This window comes from Hippocampus comes, unplaced genomic scaffold (genome assembly GCF_001891065.2).
Source record: "Hippocampus comes isolate QL1 unplaced genomic scaffold, H_comes_QL1_v1.1 scaffold30, whole genome shotgun sequence".
NCBI classification, from domain to species: Eukaryota; Metazoa; Chordata; class Actinopteri; order Syngnathiformes; family Syngnathidae; genus Hippocampus; species Hippocampus comes.
The window spans coordinates 261,603-279,708 of record NW_017805705.1 but is presented as its reverse complement, the minus strand read 5'-3'; the positions used below and the strand labels follow the sequence as shown (position 1 = coordinate 279,708).

The 18,106-nt window shown below is 43.4% G+C and overlaps 3 protein-coding genes across 7 annotated transcripts in view; 2 read left to right on the top strand and 1 right to left on the bottom strand.

Annotated features, from left to right (window-relative positions):
* Positions 1 to 2,238, bottom strand: part of nedd4l (NEDD4 like E3 ubiquitin protein ligase) — a 29,438-nt gene extending 27,200 nt beyond the window's left edge. Inside the window, exon 1 of one of the 2 annotated variants that reach the window (XM_019882916.1) lies at positions 1,908 to 2,238. In XM_019882916.1, coding sequence (XP_019738475.1) covers positions 1,908 to 1,952 — 45 coding nt within the window. In that variant the 5' untranslated portion in view covers positions 1,953 to 2,238. The remainder of the gene's footprint in view (positions 1 to 1,907) is intronic. The other variant, XM_019882917.1, reaches the window with a different exon arrangement.
* Positions 2,239 to 4,174: 1,936 nt separating this feature from the next.
* Positions 4,175 to 12,148, top strand: prlra (prolactin receptor a). Of its 3 annotated transcripts, none has more exons than XM_019882903.1 (9): positions 4,175 to 4,393; positions 7,763 to 7,845; positions 7,951 to 8,086; positions 8,512 to 8,681; positions 8,860 to 9,026; positions 9,380 to 9,521; positions 9,682 to 9,778; positions 9,845 to 9,914; positions 10,548 to 12,148. In XM_019882903.1, exons 2-9 carry the CDS (start codon positions 7,785 to 7,787, stop codon positions 11,346 to 11,348), a joined length of 1,644 nt encoding a protein of 547 aa, XP_019738462.1. In that variant the 5' UTR covers positions 4,175 to 4,393; positions 7,763 to 7,784; the 3' UTR covers positions 11,349 to 12,148. The 3 variants fall into 3 exon arrangements, with proteins under 3 accessions (XP_019738462.1, XP_019738461.1, XP_019738463.1); XM_019882902.1 differs by having other exon boundaries at positions 4,176 to 4,389; XM_019882904.1 differs by lacking the exons at positions 4,175 to 4,393; positions 7,763 to 7,845 and having other exon boundaries at positions 8,006 to 8,086; positions 8,415 to 8,681.
* Positions 12,149 to 12,516: 368 nt separating this feature from the next.
* agxt2 (alanine--glyoxylate aminotransferase 2) overlaps positions 12,517 to 18,106 on the top strand; it is a 13,047-nt gene continuing 7,457 nt past the window's right edge. Inside the window, exons 1-12 of one of the 2 annotated variants that reach the window (XM_019882907.1) lie at positions 12,517 to 12,704; positions 13,753 to 13,841; positions 13,966 to 14,156; positions 14,244 to 14,367; positions 14,578 to 14,672; positions 14,928 to 15,021; positions 15,257 to 15,350; positions 16,321 to 16,421; positions 16,789 to 16,881; positions 17,161 to 17,293; positions 17,502 to 17,590; positions 17,826 to 18,058. In XM_019882907.1, the coding sequence (XP_019738466.1) occupies positions 12,641 to 12,704; positions 13,753 to 13,841; positions 13,966 to 14,156; positions 14,244 to 14,367; positions 14,578 to 14,672; positions 14,928 to 15,021; positions 15,257 to 15,350; positions 16,321 to 16,421; positions 16,789 to 16,881; positions 17,161 to 17,293; positions 17,502 to 17,590; positions 17,826 to 18,035 (1,377 nt within the window). In that variant the 5' untranslated portion in view covers positions 12,517 to 12,640 and the 3' untranslated portion in view covers positions 18,036 to 18,058. Of the gene's footprint in view, positions 12,705 to 13,752; positions 13,842 to 13,965; positions 14,157 to 14,243; positions 14,368 to 14,577; positions 14,673 to 14,927; positions 15,022 to 15,256; positions 15,351 to 16,320; positions 16,422 to 16,788; positions 16,882 to 17,160; positions 17,294 to 17,501; positions 17,591 to 17,825; positions 18,059 to 18,106 lie in introns of those variants that run through there. The other variant, XM_019882906.1, reaches the window with a different exon arrangement.

The following is an 18,106-nucleotide window of genomic DNA, read 5'->3' as shown; positions in this document are numbered from 1 at the left end:
CGAAGTGCTACATTATCACACCATAATTTACTTCTCTGAGCTTTGTTCTGGAAAAAAAAAGTGCGTGGCAGTTTTATCATCACACATTTCCCTTTTTGCCTCCAAAAAGGCACTTTGGCACAGTTGTAACCAAAGGCCCAACATGATTCAGCTTTTACTTGCAACCGGTGTCACGTTACTGAACCGGCGGAGAAGGATTTTACGGCCTCCGGCGTCTTGGGACAATTTGTCGTGTTGTGGTTACGGCGCACTGAATGACTGAAGGGGAGCCAAGCCTTGATAGATTTCACTATGCGGTAGAATGAATGGCACGCCTACGTCCTGCTACTTTCTCATAATGACTGACAGAAGGTCAACGCTGAGCTTGTAAAATACGACTTAAACAATTGAGTCCTGCTAGCTTTCAAAATCCAGTTAAATAAATAGACTATATGATATGAATGATATTCAATTAGGTGAATTCATTGAAAGCTACCTTTGCACATCTAACATCTCAATAATATAAATCCCGTTACACTCTCAATTAAAACTGAATTATTATCATAGTACAGTAGATAATAGGGCCGTGAGAAAGTGTTGCTGGAAGGGGCGCGCAGCCGCCACACACAAAGCGCTAGCCTTTTTATTCATTTCAATGTTGCTGATTATGGCAAATATTATAAGCGGAAGAAAATGTGTTGTTGGACAGTCTGCGGCTGGAGGGATGCATGGCTTGAGGAGCCGACGATGAGAAGAAAGGAGCGTCAGCGCAGATCGCCGATGCGTATGTGGAACTGGTAGTCGCGGATTGGAATTGATGCGGATTTACATGGGACAGGAGATAAGAGCCAATCTCTTTTTCGTTAATGGGCGCTACAGCTTCTTGTTGCTTTCAAACCTAGCTTGTAGCAGACGTGTGCACATTTTCAGCATGGCGTCTTTGTTCCACTGGTGAAAAGGACACTTTGATTCACTCCTCTTTCATCTATAACTGTTTCAAACAACAAGGTGTATGCAGGAAAAGTGGTTCAGATTGCACGACTGTCTGTGTCTTATGTGTTGTGTTGTATTATTTTGTCATTTTATGTTAACTGTTCTTTTGATAGCGGTGCGAGCACCCGCAGCGGTTCCTCTTGTTGTCTGGTTGAGAGGGAAGACATTTTATCTGTGCTGTATGTTGCACATACAGGGCATTTGACAATAAAGTTGTACTTAGCTTCACTTGACTTGACTTGAAAATGGATGGATGGATGGATGGATGGATGGATTTTTAAGGTCGGTCTAGAAAACGTAGGAATCTCAATTTCTTATATTTGACCCATGCGGTCCATCTAAAATATTTTCTCTGTGTTCTTAGACTTATTGTATTTTGTCCGGATATAAGAACTGATATTGTGTGTCTTTGTACTTAGTTCTCACATTGTTTACTAACTGCACTGATGGTACCAATGGGCAAATACAGCTGAGCACCTGTCCCAAAGCGTCTAGCGGCTAGCCTGTTGATTCAGCGTTGGGGCAGCTCCCATTGGGGTTACGCGTCAACAATGTGTTTTAACTTCACATTTGTAGACATATGTATTTCTTCAGTGATTGTTTACCAAAACAGTTGTTCTCTTACATACCCCATGTAAACAACAAGGTCTCATGTGTGCACTTATACTGTATTACCGAATGGAGGAGAGAGAGAGTGGCTCATTAATTGAACCGAAAGAATTTGTTTGCTGTTATTATTATGATTATTTTATTTAATTATTTAGGTGCATTAATAGACGCGGAAGCGGAGGAAAAGGAACGAGGAGGGTTTTCGGGGAAACAAGACAGCTGCCTCAACATTACTATGGTATTTGGTTGAGGGCTGCTTAGCTTGGCCGCCGTTAGCATCGGCAGCATCCGTGCGGCTGTCTCGCTGCACAAGGGACATGGCTTACCTCATCTTCTGACAGTCCGTAGATCGGCTCGTAATTCGTAGCCATATAGCCCGGCGGTGCCAACAAATCGCCGCTTAAAGGAGGCGAGGCGGAGCTAGCTAGCTAGCCTCGAACAATTAAATCCCACTTTTTGCTCCCCTGCCTCTCGTGTCGCGACGTGGTGGTTAATTCCGCTCTTGAGATAAGATTTGACTGAGCTTCCAAGATCCCACTACGATTCCACAACACGGCCTAGCGTTGTGTATGTTCCCACTGTCCAAATATGTTTCGTCAGGGACAAGATCGCTTTTGTCAAACGCTCACATCCCCTCCTCTAGAAAACGCTGTGACACTTGACTTTGAAGCGACGTGGCCAATCACCTGCCGGGTATGCGTGATTGTTGGCGGTGTCAACCAATCGGTGGCGCCGTCGAGTTATTTCGCCATTACAGCTGGCCTGTTAAAATGTAAAGAGGGGCGTGGAGCTGGAATAGATTCCCATTTGTGACTTGCGACGTATCTTACTTAAACACCACAAATAACATCTTACGTGTACAAATAATGAAATATTCAAATAAAAGGAGTTTGCTATTGTATGCCTTCGAAGTGCACAGGTCGTGGGCGGGGCTTAAAACACCTGGCCAACGGGATCCGACATTTTAATGTATGTGGGCGAAATATGGTAGAGGTTCAAGTCGGTGTGGGACCCTGAACAAAAAGTTCTGCAGTCCAGTACTTCTAAATGCCGTTAAAGATGGGAGCAATAATACGTGTTATTTATGATTATTATAAGTACCTTTGTTTACTTGGCTTGTTCAGTTACATTCTCACGTGCCAAATCATGTCTACATGTTTTGCTGGTGGTTTTGATTTCTGACTCGGCGGATATCTATAAGAATAAACACGTCCATCACGTTTAATATACTTGTTTTATATGACATGTTTTATCATTAGTAATTAAATGGATCTCTTCAAAAGTGGAGTGGTCTCACCCACTTCCGTTATGTTTGCATTTTGTCAATAAAGTTTGTGCCTCTTGAGTATTTTGTTTATCGATCAGTGTAGTGAGTCGGACTCACTATAGTCACTACTAGTGACTGTATTTAATGTTAAATTGTAGTCATCTAATCTTTTGCTGTTTTGTCCTATTAGATTTTATGTAAATACATACATTATTTTACTGTCTATTATTGGTTTGCATATGCTGTATTTCTTTAAATGTAAATTCCACATTGAATGTGTTGTACCTACAAAAAAAAATTGGCAGCGTGTAAGGCCCACAAACAAGCCACGTTGCAGTCCGGTGCATTTTATAAAAACATATCGTCGGCCACACAGCATAACTTTGCACGTCATTTTTCGATATTTTTGGAAAACAAGAAAAAACAATTTTTTCTAAAAACGTGTTTTTTTGTCGTTTTCACAAAATATTGAACATTTATTTAGGTGTGACTGACGACATGTGAAAAATGTGTCATGTAAAAAAAGAATGAATGATGGGACTGCCGTGGTTGACCGTGCTGTCTTTTCAATGACTAATTTGGCCGCTAGATGTCAATATGTCACCACGAAGTTAATATGGAGGTTCTGCGCAAAACTATCACTTTAAATATTTAAAAATATATCACGAAAAGCATACGAAAATGAAGATCATCGCAACCCCTTTCTTTTCCCTCAACGAAAACTAATAATCACCAGGCATAGTCTTACAATATTTATGAACACTGTTGTAATGTAACAGAATTAACGCCGAGTAACCTGTCAAAACATGTCAGGCCCAGGGAGGAAATGGAATGGAAACTATTGACATCCATCCATCCATCCAGGAAACCAGTGGGGCCTTGCAGTGGCATCCATCCTGCTATTTACTTTTATATGGACGGAGGGGAGAGCAGATGGCATTATTATATAACACTGTTGCTTACAACCACAGCTGAACCACAGAGATTGCCACAAGGCCATCGCTCAGTGGTTGAAAAGCTCCCTTAGAGTAGTTTTTGTTTTTTTTTTGGTCATATATATATATATATACACGCACACACACACACACACACACGCACACACACGCCACATACCATCAGCTTTACAGATGCCACGACCAAGGGGCAAACACCTTTGATTTGTTTCCTAGAGGGATAAAGAAAAGTCTATTTGAAGTGTATACTTGACTGCAGTATTTCAAAAACAATTGTCATTTATTTGTTGTGGCCTTATTTCCATTCAGCAGCAGTGTTATACTGTACTATACAAACAATTGTTGTAAATTGTTGTTTTTCAGCTACGAGTATTGGCTGTGACAAGGGCACTCTCCTTCCCACCCCTCCCTTACTGGGAGGTGAAGGGATGTTGCGATGTTTCCTCCCACACCAAGGGCTGAACCAACCGCGCGGTTCTACCCCTCATGTCCGCCTCGCCTTCGGGCAGATTTAGTTGGACCAATCTGCTTTTGTGTGGAGTGCCATCACCAGCTTACAAAAACACATGCTGAGACATTGACTGACTGGTAAGTTAATTTTAAAATTTGATTTATTTACATCTTTTAAATATATTCTACAGGATTAACGAATGGGCTCCTACCCGGCTGTCGAAGGTGCATGCATCTGTGCGCTGAAATTCAATATTGTTAAGTGAATGTAAAGCTTTTTTTGGAGTGTTTCAGTTGAAAAAAAAGATTTATGTATGCATTTAGAAATATATATATTACTAATGTATGCATTATATATATAAACTACATGTAAAATATAGTGCACACATATTTTTAAAGCTATTATTAATGAAATATTAATTGCAAAAAATAGCTCAGAATAGAAATATTTAAAAAGTAAATATAAATATGAATTAGAAATAAAATATAGTGCATCAAATATTTAAAGAAAATATTGTTCATCAAATATAAACTCCCAAAAGGCAGTAGACAGAGTATTTAACGAATATTATGAATTGAAGAAAAAAAACAGTGTTAAACAAATGGCTCTCTAACAGTGTCACTCAAAAGTGAGTATTATAATCTTTAGTAAATGCTGAATTGTCATTTAATATGTTTGAAAGCCTTACAATAGATCCCATAATGGGATTTCCGTGGACGTGATCTGCGTGTCCCTGGCGTTTGCTTGAGTCTGTTTCAAGCGGGTTCAGGGTGAGACAGTCTAGGCTGTCATAGCAACAAGCCGATGAAGTCCATAATGGATTACATTAGAAAACTTTTCCATTGTTACTACAACGGACCTGATATACGTATACTATTCAGTATATGGCGTGCATTTGAGCCAGGCTTGTCGTTAGGTCACGCAAGCAGAGCATTGTCAATAGCACAGCATAGAATGTTTAATAAACCATAACTTGGGTTTTTGTACAGGCAAAGGGCAACAGTCATGCAAGTGTAAATGTTAGTTTCGTCAATTTCTATTTAATTTATTTTGTGTATTTTTCAATTAACTGTATTTTACTATCATCATCGCATTTTTTTCACATGCCATTACTGGTACCTGTCTGTATCGATCTGGCATTTTAACTTTTTTTTTAAACTTATACATGTGATTTTATTTTTTCTTACTTTATTCTTCTTCGTGTATCTATATATCAGTGGCGTGCGGTCAAGGCCTTCAAGCCATTCTCGGCTGGCCTTAACACTATTAGAAGCATTGACCTCGATTTACATCTGACATAAAATGACATGAATCTATTTCTTCATTTCACAGCCTGCCCAGTTTGCAGCAGTGTTACATTTTTATTTTGTCTAATCGGATTTCAGCTCCTTTTTGTTGCCATGTGAATGGAAACTGCCCAGGACCTTCAGTGGTGTAAATGCCTGTTTACACCTTTATGGAGGAGGACAAATGTCGTACATGATTAAAAATAAATTTTCAAGAGGAAATATTGCTCTTTGTTTTACAATTGAAATGAATTTCCACTGAGTGGTAATGGCCAAATGTAATACAACGATGGCTTTGACATAGCTTAGAACTGTATTCGTTCATGATTGACATGTAATTTTCCTTTTATGGTGACTTATGGGCTGCTGCTGATTGCATTCCAGAGTGCTTGAGTGCGGGCTTGTACTGCTACAGTTTTACAAGGTTGCGACTCAAAGAAAAGGGCATTCAGCTGCCTTCCCCATTCATTGATTGTAAGCTTTTGCCAATGAACAAAAATACAGACGTCTCAAAACGAGCTTCTCAAGGAGAAAAAAAAAACAGTAGTGAAGGAAGTAAGCAACCAAAATGCTTGCCTTTTTAACTATGTATAGAAGCACTTGAGTCATAACTGTGGCTACACGAGTCCTTCATTGCGCAGGCCGAAGGAAGTCCATTTCAGCACACTTACGGGCAGTAATGTTGCAAAGAGGATTTCATTCAATCAATTACGCCAATATGCAGTTTCTCTTATGACTGCAAATAGTGGCTGGAATATTCACGTTGTGGCCTGGGTACCCGTCCATCATCGTCAGTCTGAACTGAACACATAGAAATCCAACAGATGAAAAATTCATCCATCCATTTTCAACAGCGCTTATCCTGAACAGGGTTGCGGCAGGGTGCTGGAGCCTATCCCAGCTGACTTTGGGCGAAAGGTGGACTACACCCTGAACTGGTCGCAGGGCACATATGGAGAGAAACAACCATTCACACCCACATTAACACCCTCATGACTGCGAACCGACCCCATCCTGAATGCACACAAGTCAGGCGAGTGTACCATTACAACATACAAGAAAAATCCAAATCCAGTTTGAAATGTATATTTAACGGTAGACTACAATTAGCCCTGATGTCACTCGGGATATACTTCAGAGTGAAAATTAGGTCACTTATGTAGCGGCGTTACATTTAACACGGTGCAACACGTCCCTGAACAGCATTGAAAGGCTTCACAGTTGACTGTTTCATGGCAGTCTCCTGTCTTCTTAGCAGCTTATTGGGTGCGGGCCCTCCCGTTACGTAAGCACCTCTATATACAGCAGGACGCTAATCCGGTGGCATGACCTTAATGCCAATTAACAGATCATGGCGACGTTGTCGAGACACCACCAGGGAAGAGCGTTTAAGCGAAGCTCTAGGTGAGCTCAACAGGTATGATAGCATCAGACAAGCAGGGCCGTGTTGTGGTTGCGACCCGCTTCAGCCAAAAACATGGTTGGCGTTCAGTGGGTTAAGGCACGTGTTCCGCCATGTCGCCAGATGTGCTTCCTCTAGTTAGCGAGATATTTTACGGGTCAGCCTCTCGGCGGGTTCAGAGATGAAAAGGGTCACGCTGTGTACTAGCAATGCTAAGAGATTGCTGCCCGCTTATGCAATGGCTTAGACCGCATGTGCCAGCTGGTAGAGGTAGACAGAACTGGAGAGGATTGTATTTATTTTCATATTTAATCCTTGGCGTAACCCCTGACGAAGAGGGAAACACAGTATAGATGATGAATATGATGCTCATTCTGCTCTGTTTCATTAGAAGGATGACATTCTGCTCAGTTTGTTAAAAATGGCCTGTACATGCAACAAGGTGGCGGCAAAGTACAACTTTTGTCAAAGTGAAGCTCCTCATGTTATGTCAACATAGCTTCTTGGCACCAAGTATGGCAGCAAAGTAAATTTTTTTTTTTGCTTTGGCCAGAGCACAAAAATGAAAAATATGTAAGATTTTCAGTCAATAATGAATGATAGGACCCCCACCAAAATATGTGAATTTGCGCATCTTACATGGAGTCATTGGAGATGAGATGTAAAATGCCAGACAGCCCAGTGCATTGCAGACATGCAGGCAGTTGGTGGCAGTAATCTGCATTATTACTAAGGCTTGCCTAAGGCTTTTCGTCATGCAAAGTAAATCTTTATTCTCAAAATATGACCTTTTTTTTTCCTCTTAATCTATCCTTCCTGCAGCCCTCACGTGTGTCGTGCCGCGATGAGGAACGTTCAGGAGTTGACCTGGCTGCTCCTGCTGGTTCTCACACCACGCACTAAAGGTACATTCCATAACCAAAGACATTTGGTTAGACACTTGACCACAAGGAAAAATAGATGTCGAGGGTCCCACTGATTCTAAAACTTCCTGCCTGTCGGCCTGTAAGGTGGTCTCAGTCGGCCGGGGAAGCCCACGCTGACCAGCTGTCGCTCTCCGGAGAAAGAAACCTTCACGTGCTGGTGGCAGCCTGCTTCTGATGGAGGACTGCCTACCACGTACGCGCTGTACTACCGCAAGGAAAAGTCAGTACTTCCAATTTTTTTCTATTGTCTAGTCAATAAAGTAAATGGGGGAAGTATTGCGTTGTCTGTTGCCTGAAGATAATTATGTGATAACAATTAGCCCCTTCCACCCTTTGACTATGGCTTTAAACTACCAACATAAAAGATCGCGCATAAATGGACTTCAGAAATTACGCCACTATTATTCTGAGGCAAATGGATTCTTTAGTGTTTTACCACCGACTTTGTGCTTTTCAATGGCTTTGGGCAATTTGCACATACTGGATGTATTCCTCCAGCCACTGAATCTTGAGCCCCTTATTATATGTGCTTATTTGTTCATTTTCAGGGACTGCAGCATTAATCCCCCGGCCCCCATACCTGTAATCAGTCATCATTAATTGGTTACCCGGTGCTCCCTTCCCACCCACTCCTCCTGTCTCCAGCTCCGAAATCATGTACGAGTGCCCCGACTACTTCACGGGCGGGGAGAACTCGTGCTTCTTCAACAAGAACAACACGTCCATCTGGGTTAACTACAACATCACAGTGGTGGCCACCAACCGACTGGGCAGCACCTTCTCCGACTCCGTGGATGTCGACGTGGTCTATATCGGTAAGGAGTCGTGTCCTTGGGGCCGCTTAACCTCAAATGGGTCTTTAGGCCCAATCTTCTCAATCGCCGACATTATCGTTGAATGTAACGAATTGAAACAACAAAACGCGACACCCGGAGCGTACCCCCTGGAAATGTTTTGATGCTGTACATTTTGGGGTGTTCTATTCCTCTGCAGTGCAGCCCAACCCTCCGGAGAACGTGTCGCTGAGCGTCATGGAGGACAAAGGCTGGCCCTTCCTGCGAGTGGCTTGGGCGCCGCCCCGCAAGGCCGACACTCGCTCCGGCTGGATCACACTCATCTACGAGCTTCGCATCCGGTCGGAGGGAGAAAACGAATGGGAGGTACGTACAGGAAACCTTTTGTCCATGTTATTGCAACCTGTGGCGTTGATTGGCTTGGAGTCGGCCGTTCCGAGGGGTGTTTCCAAGGCAGCGGCCAATGGGTGAAACCTGAGCTCCAACGCGTCAGTCCGAATGCCAGCTGGTCCCTCGGATTAGGATGCTGTATAAAATCCCTGTTTTGTGTCGTATGTGCTTTTATCTCAGATCTTTACCGGCGCCAAGCGCAAAAAGCACCAATAGGGGGAGGTATTGTTTTGATTTGGATGTTCGCGGGATGATGTAAAAATGACAAGTTTCAATAGTTTTGAATCTAATCTGAATGCATTTTAAAAAGCTGTGTTGCGTGTGTTCAGACTCATGTGGCTGGCCAGCAGAAGCTGTTCAACATTTTCAGCCTGCGCTCCGGCGGCTTGTACCTTGTGCAGGTGCGCTGCAAACCCGACCACGGCTTTTGGAGCGACTGGAGCTCGCCGTCCCAAATCCGTTTTCCTGAATGTAAGACGTCACATACACACGTACCACTTAGCCACTGCGGCAATCATAAAGATTTTTTTTTTTTTTTGTAACCTGGATTTAATGTACAATATAGTGTAGACTCCAAAAAAGGCAAAATATCAGTGAGAGACAGGAGTTTTCTTTTGAATTGTACATCCAGATTTCCACCAGGAAAAGTCAGCGTGGATCGTCACCACTGCTGTTTGTGCCTTCATCTTCCTCATCATCACGTGGTTGCTGCACATGAACCATGGCAGGTAAAAGGAAAAAAAAAGCATCCATCCATTGTTGTGATTCTGATGTTTCTCTCTTTATTTTTGAAGCTTGAAACACTGCCTCCTACCACCGGTCCCTGGTCCTAAAATAAAAGGATTCGATGAGCAGCTTCTAAAGGTAACAGCCACTTTTCTCTTTCAACACAATGCACGGTACACAGAGATCCTACAACATCTACCGGTATACATCGGAGCCATAGCAGAATACTTCACCTGCCTTTACCTTCTACACAGTGAGAGTAGATATGACTTGGGTCGACAACCCCCACTCTCACCACCCCCGACCACTCTAATACCACCCACCTGAGACACACACAGACACTTTGGTAAAAAAAAAAAAAAAAAAAAAAAAAAAAATTGATAAAAAAAGCAAAATGAGGGCTGAACAACGGCAGCTTTTATACATGCAGTGTTAAAGTGCTTTTACGAATACTTTTAGTGACTTGACGAGAAAGCCTTAAAATTGCAGTCGACTTTCTCCCCCATTCCGTGTTGACGTGGAACAAAGCTGGAAAATTGCTGTCTTTTGCGGACAGTGACTTTACTCGTAGGTACCCCCCCCCCCCCACCCAACATCTCCTCGCAACTGCCATCACTGCCGCCTCTGTGTCCACTTTGTCCACCCATTGTCAGTGCCTTTTACTGTACCCCGATGTCTGGTCAACGCCAGTTATGTGAAAAAAGGGACAAGGGGGAAAAAGCTGAAAATTGCCAGCTTTTGCATAACGGAGAATTGATTCTTCCCATGCAGAAAGGAAAATCCGAAGACATCTTCAACGCGCTAGTGGTGTCAGACTTTCCCATGTCGTGGTCGTCGTCGTCCAACAGCGAGGACTTGCTGGTGGAGTTACTGGAGGTTTACATCCCAGAAGAAAGGGAGAACATGTTGGGGGCGAGCAAGGACCTCGGTGGCGGCAGCTTCAAGTTGGAGAGCTCGACATCTGACAGCGACTCGGGCCGGGGTAGCTGCGACAGTCGCACACTGCTGATTGAGAAGTGCGGCCGGCCCAAAGAGCACGAAGACAGCGCAGAGGAGCGGGTCGAACGGGAAGACTGGGAAGATGCTCGAGTAGACACGGGAGGTAGGACGTGGCCTTCTGTGTTTCCCGGTCTGCCAGACCGGCCTCAGCGCAGCCTCTCAGATGGCCTCTCTCAAGTTCTGGGGCCCTCGGAGGGGCAGGTGTGCAAGCAAATCAAGGCCCGCAGCGACATCAATATCGCCGTGTCCGGTCACAAAGAGTCACCCGCTCGCTGGTCCGTGGAGTACGTGGGCGTGCAGACGGTTGTGAATGACGACATGGTCATCCTGCAGCCATGGGGGAGCAGGGAGGGCTGCACCCCGCTGCACTCCTTACAGGAGCGGGACTACAGCCAGGTGAAGCAGGTGGGCAGCGACGACACTCTGCTACTGCTCCAGAAAGTGTCAGAGGGAACGGCAGATGGGCGCGAGGCTGGCAATATGAGCCAGAAGAGCGCCACCTGTATGAACTCCACCACGGCAACGGGTGGCTACGTCGACGCAGCTGCCGCTTTCCCAATGACAACGTACTGAGGGTCCTTTTCGGGGATGGGCATTCAAGGTCATCTCGTAATTGTTATTTTTATCATCTTCAACAGGATGGGATTGATGGGAATGTTGTGAACTCCTATTTCCATGTACCGGTACTTCAGACCCACAATTTTTCATACACCAAAAAATATATATATATTTTTTTCGAGGATCATAACTCTTTTACAAAATTGTCCTTTTTTTACTTTCTAAAACAAAAAAAATTGGAATCCATCCGTGTATTTTTTTCTCCACGTGAAGACTTTATGTACCATTATGACTTTTTCTCCATAACATTCAGATTTTTTTTTCTTTCTCCAAGACTTTACAAAGGTCACATGAGGAATTTGTTGCAAAAAAATTTTTGCAAAAAATGATGGAATGAATCATTTTCGAGGTTGTGTGTCATGGCATGTTCATGAATCCTTTTGTATAGTGGAACCTCCAAGGCTTTTTCTTGGTTTTATTTATGTATTTTGTGAGGGGAAAAAAACATTGATAACCATCGAACAAACATTTATCGGGAAGCGTACAAATTTGATGTATGTGGCCACAGTAGGAATGAAGCAGTTTTGTATACCGAGGACTGTATGTGAAATTATGTGTTCAAAGAAATGTGGATGTCTTGCTCAGTTTTTCCATTCGTAGATTATTTTTGTACAGAAGTAATGTGTATGTCACAATGTAAAGTTTATTTGGATATTTCAGGGTTCCCATGTGTCCTGAAAAATGATTGACCAATTTTCCAGACATGACAAAGACATGGAAAATGACATAAAGTAAAAAATATCCTGGAAAAGCTTCATTTGTTCTGGAAAGTTGATTCTTCCTCCGTCATCTTCTCCCTACCTTGTGGGTGAACGCAAACGAGTTAAATGTAAAGTACGTGCACAGTCTCTTTTTCAGGTCCCTTCAACGGGCAATATCGAGCTGTAGCGCTATTTTACTTTCAAGTCAGCATTCTGATCTAATGAGCGAAAGTGAGTATCTTGCCAAACTTGGTTTTTTTTAAATTCTATTGGCCCCAATGCTCTTCCGTAGAAAAGAACCTGTTTCTATGAGGTAAATGGACTGCTTTCCTGATGACGCAACCAACCCTGATTGGTCGAGACGTGGCACTTGGCTGCCATCCTCCGCTCGCGGGTCAATGGCCGAGGTCCATTCAGTTTCTGCCTTCCACTGCACCCCGACAAAACTTGTACTCTTTTGAAGGCTTCAGGTACAACTGGTAGACTGTCCAGAGACGATTTGTGACGTTCATCCGAAACGTGTTGAACTCGGACGCTGTGAAAAAAATGCTCACGGCTTTGCGTCATCATGTGCCATTGAGCCGCATGATTAAATTCCACACAGCAAGAGGTGAGTTAATTGCTATGGCGATCTTGTTTTTTTTTTTTCCACGTGTATTATATTCTTTTAGTTTAGCTTATTTGCGCAACCACTGAACTGAGTGCACCTATTAAACTTTATATCTGTCTGAGAAGCTGCTCAACAACATATTTGTGGTATAAACCTGGCCCAACGAGATTTCATTTAGCTGTTTAACTGCCAAGCCTGTCTTAGTACAGAACGAATTACAAACTGTGACCCAGCACATTTATTTATGCAATAGATAGTTTTCAATCACAGTATCAGTATTTGCTTGTCTGCCATGTTGGAGGGCCAGATCATCATTTTGTCATCCACGGAGGTAGGAAAAAAAAAGCCTGTTGTGGTGACGTGTCATCAATGAAAAGTCATCATAAAAATACATATGCAAGTAGAGCACTGATACCTGGAAAATCTACTTGTGTGCAGTTACAAAGCTGTTATTATTTGTTACTTCCCACCACTCCATCGAGCATATGGTACTGTCCACCTGTGCGCGACTCTAATCAGGGAAGAATGTTCATGTCCTTGTTTGAATATATAAACCTTAAAAACCAGAGTTAGGCAAAAAACTAACTATAGTTACTGTATAACTGGACCGGTGAACCATTGCATACTGTTGGTCACGAAAATTAAAAACACACTGTAAACTGGCTATATTTCCTCTTGTCTAAAAGGTTTGTTGAATAACTTGGTAGTTAATGTTGGAACTTTGTCTGGAGCAAATTGGAATATTCCATTCATCCATCCATCCATCCATTTCTTATCTTCAACAATGGTCACGGGCATGCTGAAGCCTATCCCAGCTGTCTTTGGGCAGTAGGTGCACTACTCCCTGAACCGGTTGCCAGCCAATCGCAGAGCACACATAGACAAGCAAACATTCTCGCTCAGAATCACACCTAGGGACAATTTAGATTATTCCATTAACCTGCCAAGGAAACCCAGAAAAAAACCCACACAGGCACAGGGAGATCAAATGGTATCACTTCCAATGCATTTTGAATGAACAACGTCAATGACCTCCGTTCGTCCGCAGGGCTGTCGTGTCAGAAATCCGCCTTGAAAACCGCTCCTGCAGACCTGTTGGAGATGCCGCCATGCAACTTCACACCTCAAGAATACAAGGTGACAACAAGCAGTCTGCTAGCACGGAGCCTGTCTCAGCTCACGTTGGGTGAGAGGTTGTGGGTTCATGGTGAACTCTTGGCCAGCCAAATGTAACTATGGCATTTCATTGGGGAAAATTCAGGGGATGTCCAAAGAGCGTATGATGGAGATCCGTCGGACAAACTGCCACCCCATGACCATGAAGGTGACCTACTATAAGAAGCCGGTCTACATCCATCAGGGTCACATGCAGTGGCTATGGGACGTAGATGGGAAGCGCTATCTGGATCTCTTTGCCGGCGTGGCCACCGTCAGCGTGGGCCACTGCCACCCGTAAGATGACTTTTTTTTTTCCCGCGCCACATTTTTGCTGGTTTTTTTTTTTTGACGGTTAAACCGGCTGACTTGTGGCGGGCGCAGAAAAGTGACGGCGGCCGCAGAGCAGCAGCTGAGGACGCTGGTACACACCACCAACATCTATGTTTATCCTCCCATCCACGAGTACTGCGAAAAGCTAGCGTCCAACTTGCCTGATCCTCTCAAGGTACTGCAAAGACTTTTCTTTGGAGAGAAATGTCGAATCAGAAAAACAACTAGAATGGCTTTCAGCAAAGTACAGACCACCGCTAAGCGTAAACAAACCCAAACATGTACGCAAAGTTTGGATACGGTCAAGCTCACAAAGCAGCGACATACTGTCACTCACGAGCCAATGACTATAATCTCTGGTGATGAGCTACATTCCGCCCTGCAGGTAATCTACCTAACCAATAGCGGCTCAGAGGCCAATGACCTGGCCATGTGTATGGCCCGACTCTACACTCGCAACTTTGACATCATCACTTTCAGGTATCTGCCCTCTTGTTGGATTTTAATATCTTCATAGATTGTGCGTATGAACCGAACGAGGTGGTCCTTGAGTGTAACAATTTTCCAATGCGTGATAAGGTTTTCAATATTTTTACTATTTTTTTATTTTCCTTGGGCTGCAAATTTCATGCTGACGTAAAAACAAAAAACATTAGTTTTAGGGACATCGCGTTCAAGGCGCATAAAACGTTGAACAACCTTGTCATGAATTTTGAATGACATTTTCACTTGCAGGGGGTCGTACCATGGAGGTAGTCCGCAGACCATGGGTCTGACTGCACAACAAGCTTACAAATACCCTGTCGCCATTGGCTTAGGCTGCACAAATGTACGTACAACTAACTTCCTTTCAACGCCACAATATGAAAACAATACAACGTTATTTTTAATCTACAATTTGATTGACATTTATGAGGGAGTTTTCTGTGTGGTTCTAATACTTAGATGTGTGTAAAGGCGCACATTGCTTTATTCGATTTCATGACTCCTTAACTCATGTGTGACTGTGTACAGTGCACGCTGTGGACCCTGCTGATTTGCTTTCTGCCCTAAAAACCAAATAGACCATGTGTCCTGATGTGTTCAGAGGTCCCTGGGGGGGAAGCCACTGCAGGGACTCTCCTGTGCAGACCACCAGAAAATGTAACTGTGCCCAAGGTAGACATGACGCTCACACTACACTGCTTTTAATTCAAGCTTAAATGAGCAATATATCCTCTTCAATCAAGCATACTGAGTAACATTTATATTGTTTTTAAACCACTGCATTATAAGAGTTCCCATATGTCCTGGAAAACCTGGAAAGTAACTGAACCATTTTTCTAGTCTTGGAAGATGCAGAGAAAATAAGAAACAGAAGTGAAATGTCCTGGAAAAGCTTTGAGTTGTCCTGCAGAATTGTTTTTCCTCCCTCTGCTTCTCCTGCCTTTTGGGTAAACACAAACAGGTTAAACAGACAAGCATGTTTGTTTTCAGTTGCCGTCAATGGGCAACATTGAGCTGTAGAGCTTTTCTGCTTTTAGCCAGCACAGCGCCCCCATGTGACGCTACCAACCAATCAAATTGCTTATTCCCCTACAACACTTGGGCTGCCCAATGTTTCCATGTGACTTTGTTGCTAGATATAGAGTACAGTACTGACTTTTCAGACCCAAGGGAAGGTTTATTTTCCCCAAAGAAGTGGCAAAACTAGCAACTTTCAGCTCAAGCGTGTTACTATCGCTGGGTATATCGAGTGTGAGGTTTTTCGCCCCCTCTCTGGCTCCTCTATTGAGAGACAGAGAGCAGTAAGCGGGCGTGCCGTCACTTTTGGCCCGGGGACGGAATTTATTTGTGTACGTTGTGATAACTTTACTTGTACTGTAGCACATGGAAAAAAAGGTCCTCGAAATGTCCTGGAAAATAATTTCAAGGAAAGAGTGGCAACCCTGATTATTGCTGAATGTCAATTTGTTCTATTCTTAACCCATCTCACAATCTGCGTAAAGGTCATTTTTACCACCGCAATTGGACGACACAAGAGACGCTCAAGGTCTCCTGCTGTCAATCATCTCCCACTGTCAATCATTGACCTCATTTTCAGAAACGGGAGAATGACATACCTTGAAGTCTTGCTTGTGTTCCACAGGCTCTTGCGTGGCAAATGAACACTACATTGAACAACTCAAAGAGACGTTTCTCACCAGCGTCCCGAGTCGAATTGCTGCTTTCTTTGCTGAGCCTATCCAGGTGTTCTTTTGCGCACGGACACACACACACACACACACACACACACACACACACACACACACAAAAATTAGAAAATTGATGTCTTGTAATATTCAAGTCAACGAGCGCTGCACCTGGACTGGAACCGGAAGTCAGAAAGTCACGAACAGCGCAAAACCTTGGACAGGAACAGGTTGTTGGAGAGACTTGCACCTTGAACAGAAACAGGAAGTTAGATGGCCATGTACTTGTACCTAAACATAATAAACACACACACAAAAGAAACCAGCAGTTGAAGGATTTAAAGCTTATTTAAAGACATTAATTAAACTAAAGCACTGACTGTTTTTTTTTTTTGTTGTTGTTTTGTTTGTTTTTGTTTTTGCAGGGAGTTGGTGGAGCCGTGCAGTACCCAAAACACTTCCTGAAGGAGGCGTACAAACTTGTGAGAGAGCGAGGCGGGCTCTGTATCGCTGATGAGGTTTGAAGCTACATTGTTAGCGCAACTTATGAGTGCCCCAACTTAGAAAGTTTTTTTGATGTATGACAAAAAGGCCATTTTCATCAGCACAAAATAGTGCGTATATGTCTGTTTTTTTTTTATTAATTTTTTTTATAGAACCAATGTCCCAAACAGTATCTTAAGAAAAAAGGTCATGCTCGAAAAACGAGTCTCAACGCTAACGGTCTTATCGCAGGCAATTTTCACCACATATTGTGGCATTCATTGAGATCAAGTGTACCAATAATGCGCTGATAGGTACAGACGGGATTTGGCCGAACGGGGAGCCACTTCTGGGGATTTCAAGGTCACGACGTCCTTCCTGATATCGTGACCCTGGCAAAGGGCATCGGGAACGGCTTCCCAATGGGAGCGGTGGTTACAACACGGGGTGAGATGACGCCACATGCCGACTTTAAACAGCGTTCGGTTTGCCGATGCACAGGAAAGACTAAAGCCCCTTTTCGCACTGCACTCGCTTCCGTTCAATTCAGCTTAGCTCTTGAGCATTTACACCAAATTTCTACAGAAATGATGGTCTCTCACCAATTTTTTTTCCCCCCTTGTGTAACTGTTATCATGTTATGACTTGTTTATAGAAATCGCAGACACTTTTGCACAGGGTGTTCATTTCAACACCTTTGGAGGAAACCCATTGGCTTGTTCCATCGCCTCATCTGTCATTGACGTAAGAATATTCTCTTCCTCGTAACTCAAGCATGAGAATCAAGCATGAATTGAGCAATTTCAGGAAGTTGGGCCAGGTTGAAATTGTTCTTTTATACTGTATTTATTAAATGTGCAATGATATAACGTGCACGATAGTCTCCTGCCTAACACCGCAAAAAACAAACAAACAAAGAACAAAATGTATTTTACAGTGAACACAATCTAACATGTGACGTGACCACTCGCTTGTCCAGACCATCAAAGAAGAAGGACTGCAGCAGAACAGTCTGGAGGTGGGCACCTACCTGATGATGGAACTCGCCAAGCTCAGAGACAAGTATGACATCATCGGGGACGTCCGTGGCAAAGGACTGCAGATCGGCGTGGAAATGGTCCGAGACAAGGTAGCAGTCCTGTTCGTTTTGCAACCTTTTCTGCATTTTGAAGTGGTGTTGGAGCCGTAAAAGAGGCAAGACAGCACCTATTTTGATGCTAAATCCATAATCCCCCCCCCCCCTTTTTTTTTTTTTTTTTT

What these genes read in the sequence shown, in the direction of transcription:
- prlra (XM_019882902.1), top strand. Translation starts at nt 4,238, where the DNA reads ATGTTTCCTCCCACACCAAGGGCTGAACCAACCGCGCGGTTCTACCCC. An exon ending in GCTGAGACATTGACTGACTG is followed by an intron (nt 4,390 to 7,762) that starts GTAAGTTAATTT and finishes TCCTTCCTGCAG; the next exon opens with CCCTCACGTGTGTCGTGCCG. An exon ending in TCGATGAGCAGCTTCTAAAG is followed by an intron (nt 9,915 to 10,547) that starts GTAACAGCCACT and finishes CTTCCCATGCAG; the next exon opens with AAAGGAAAATCCGAAGACAT.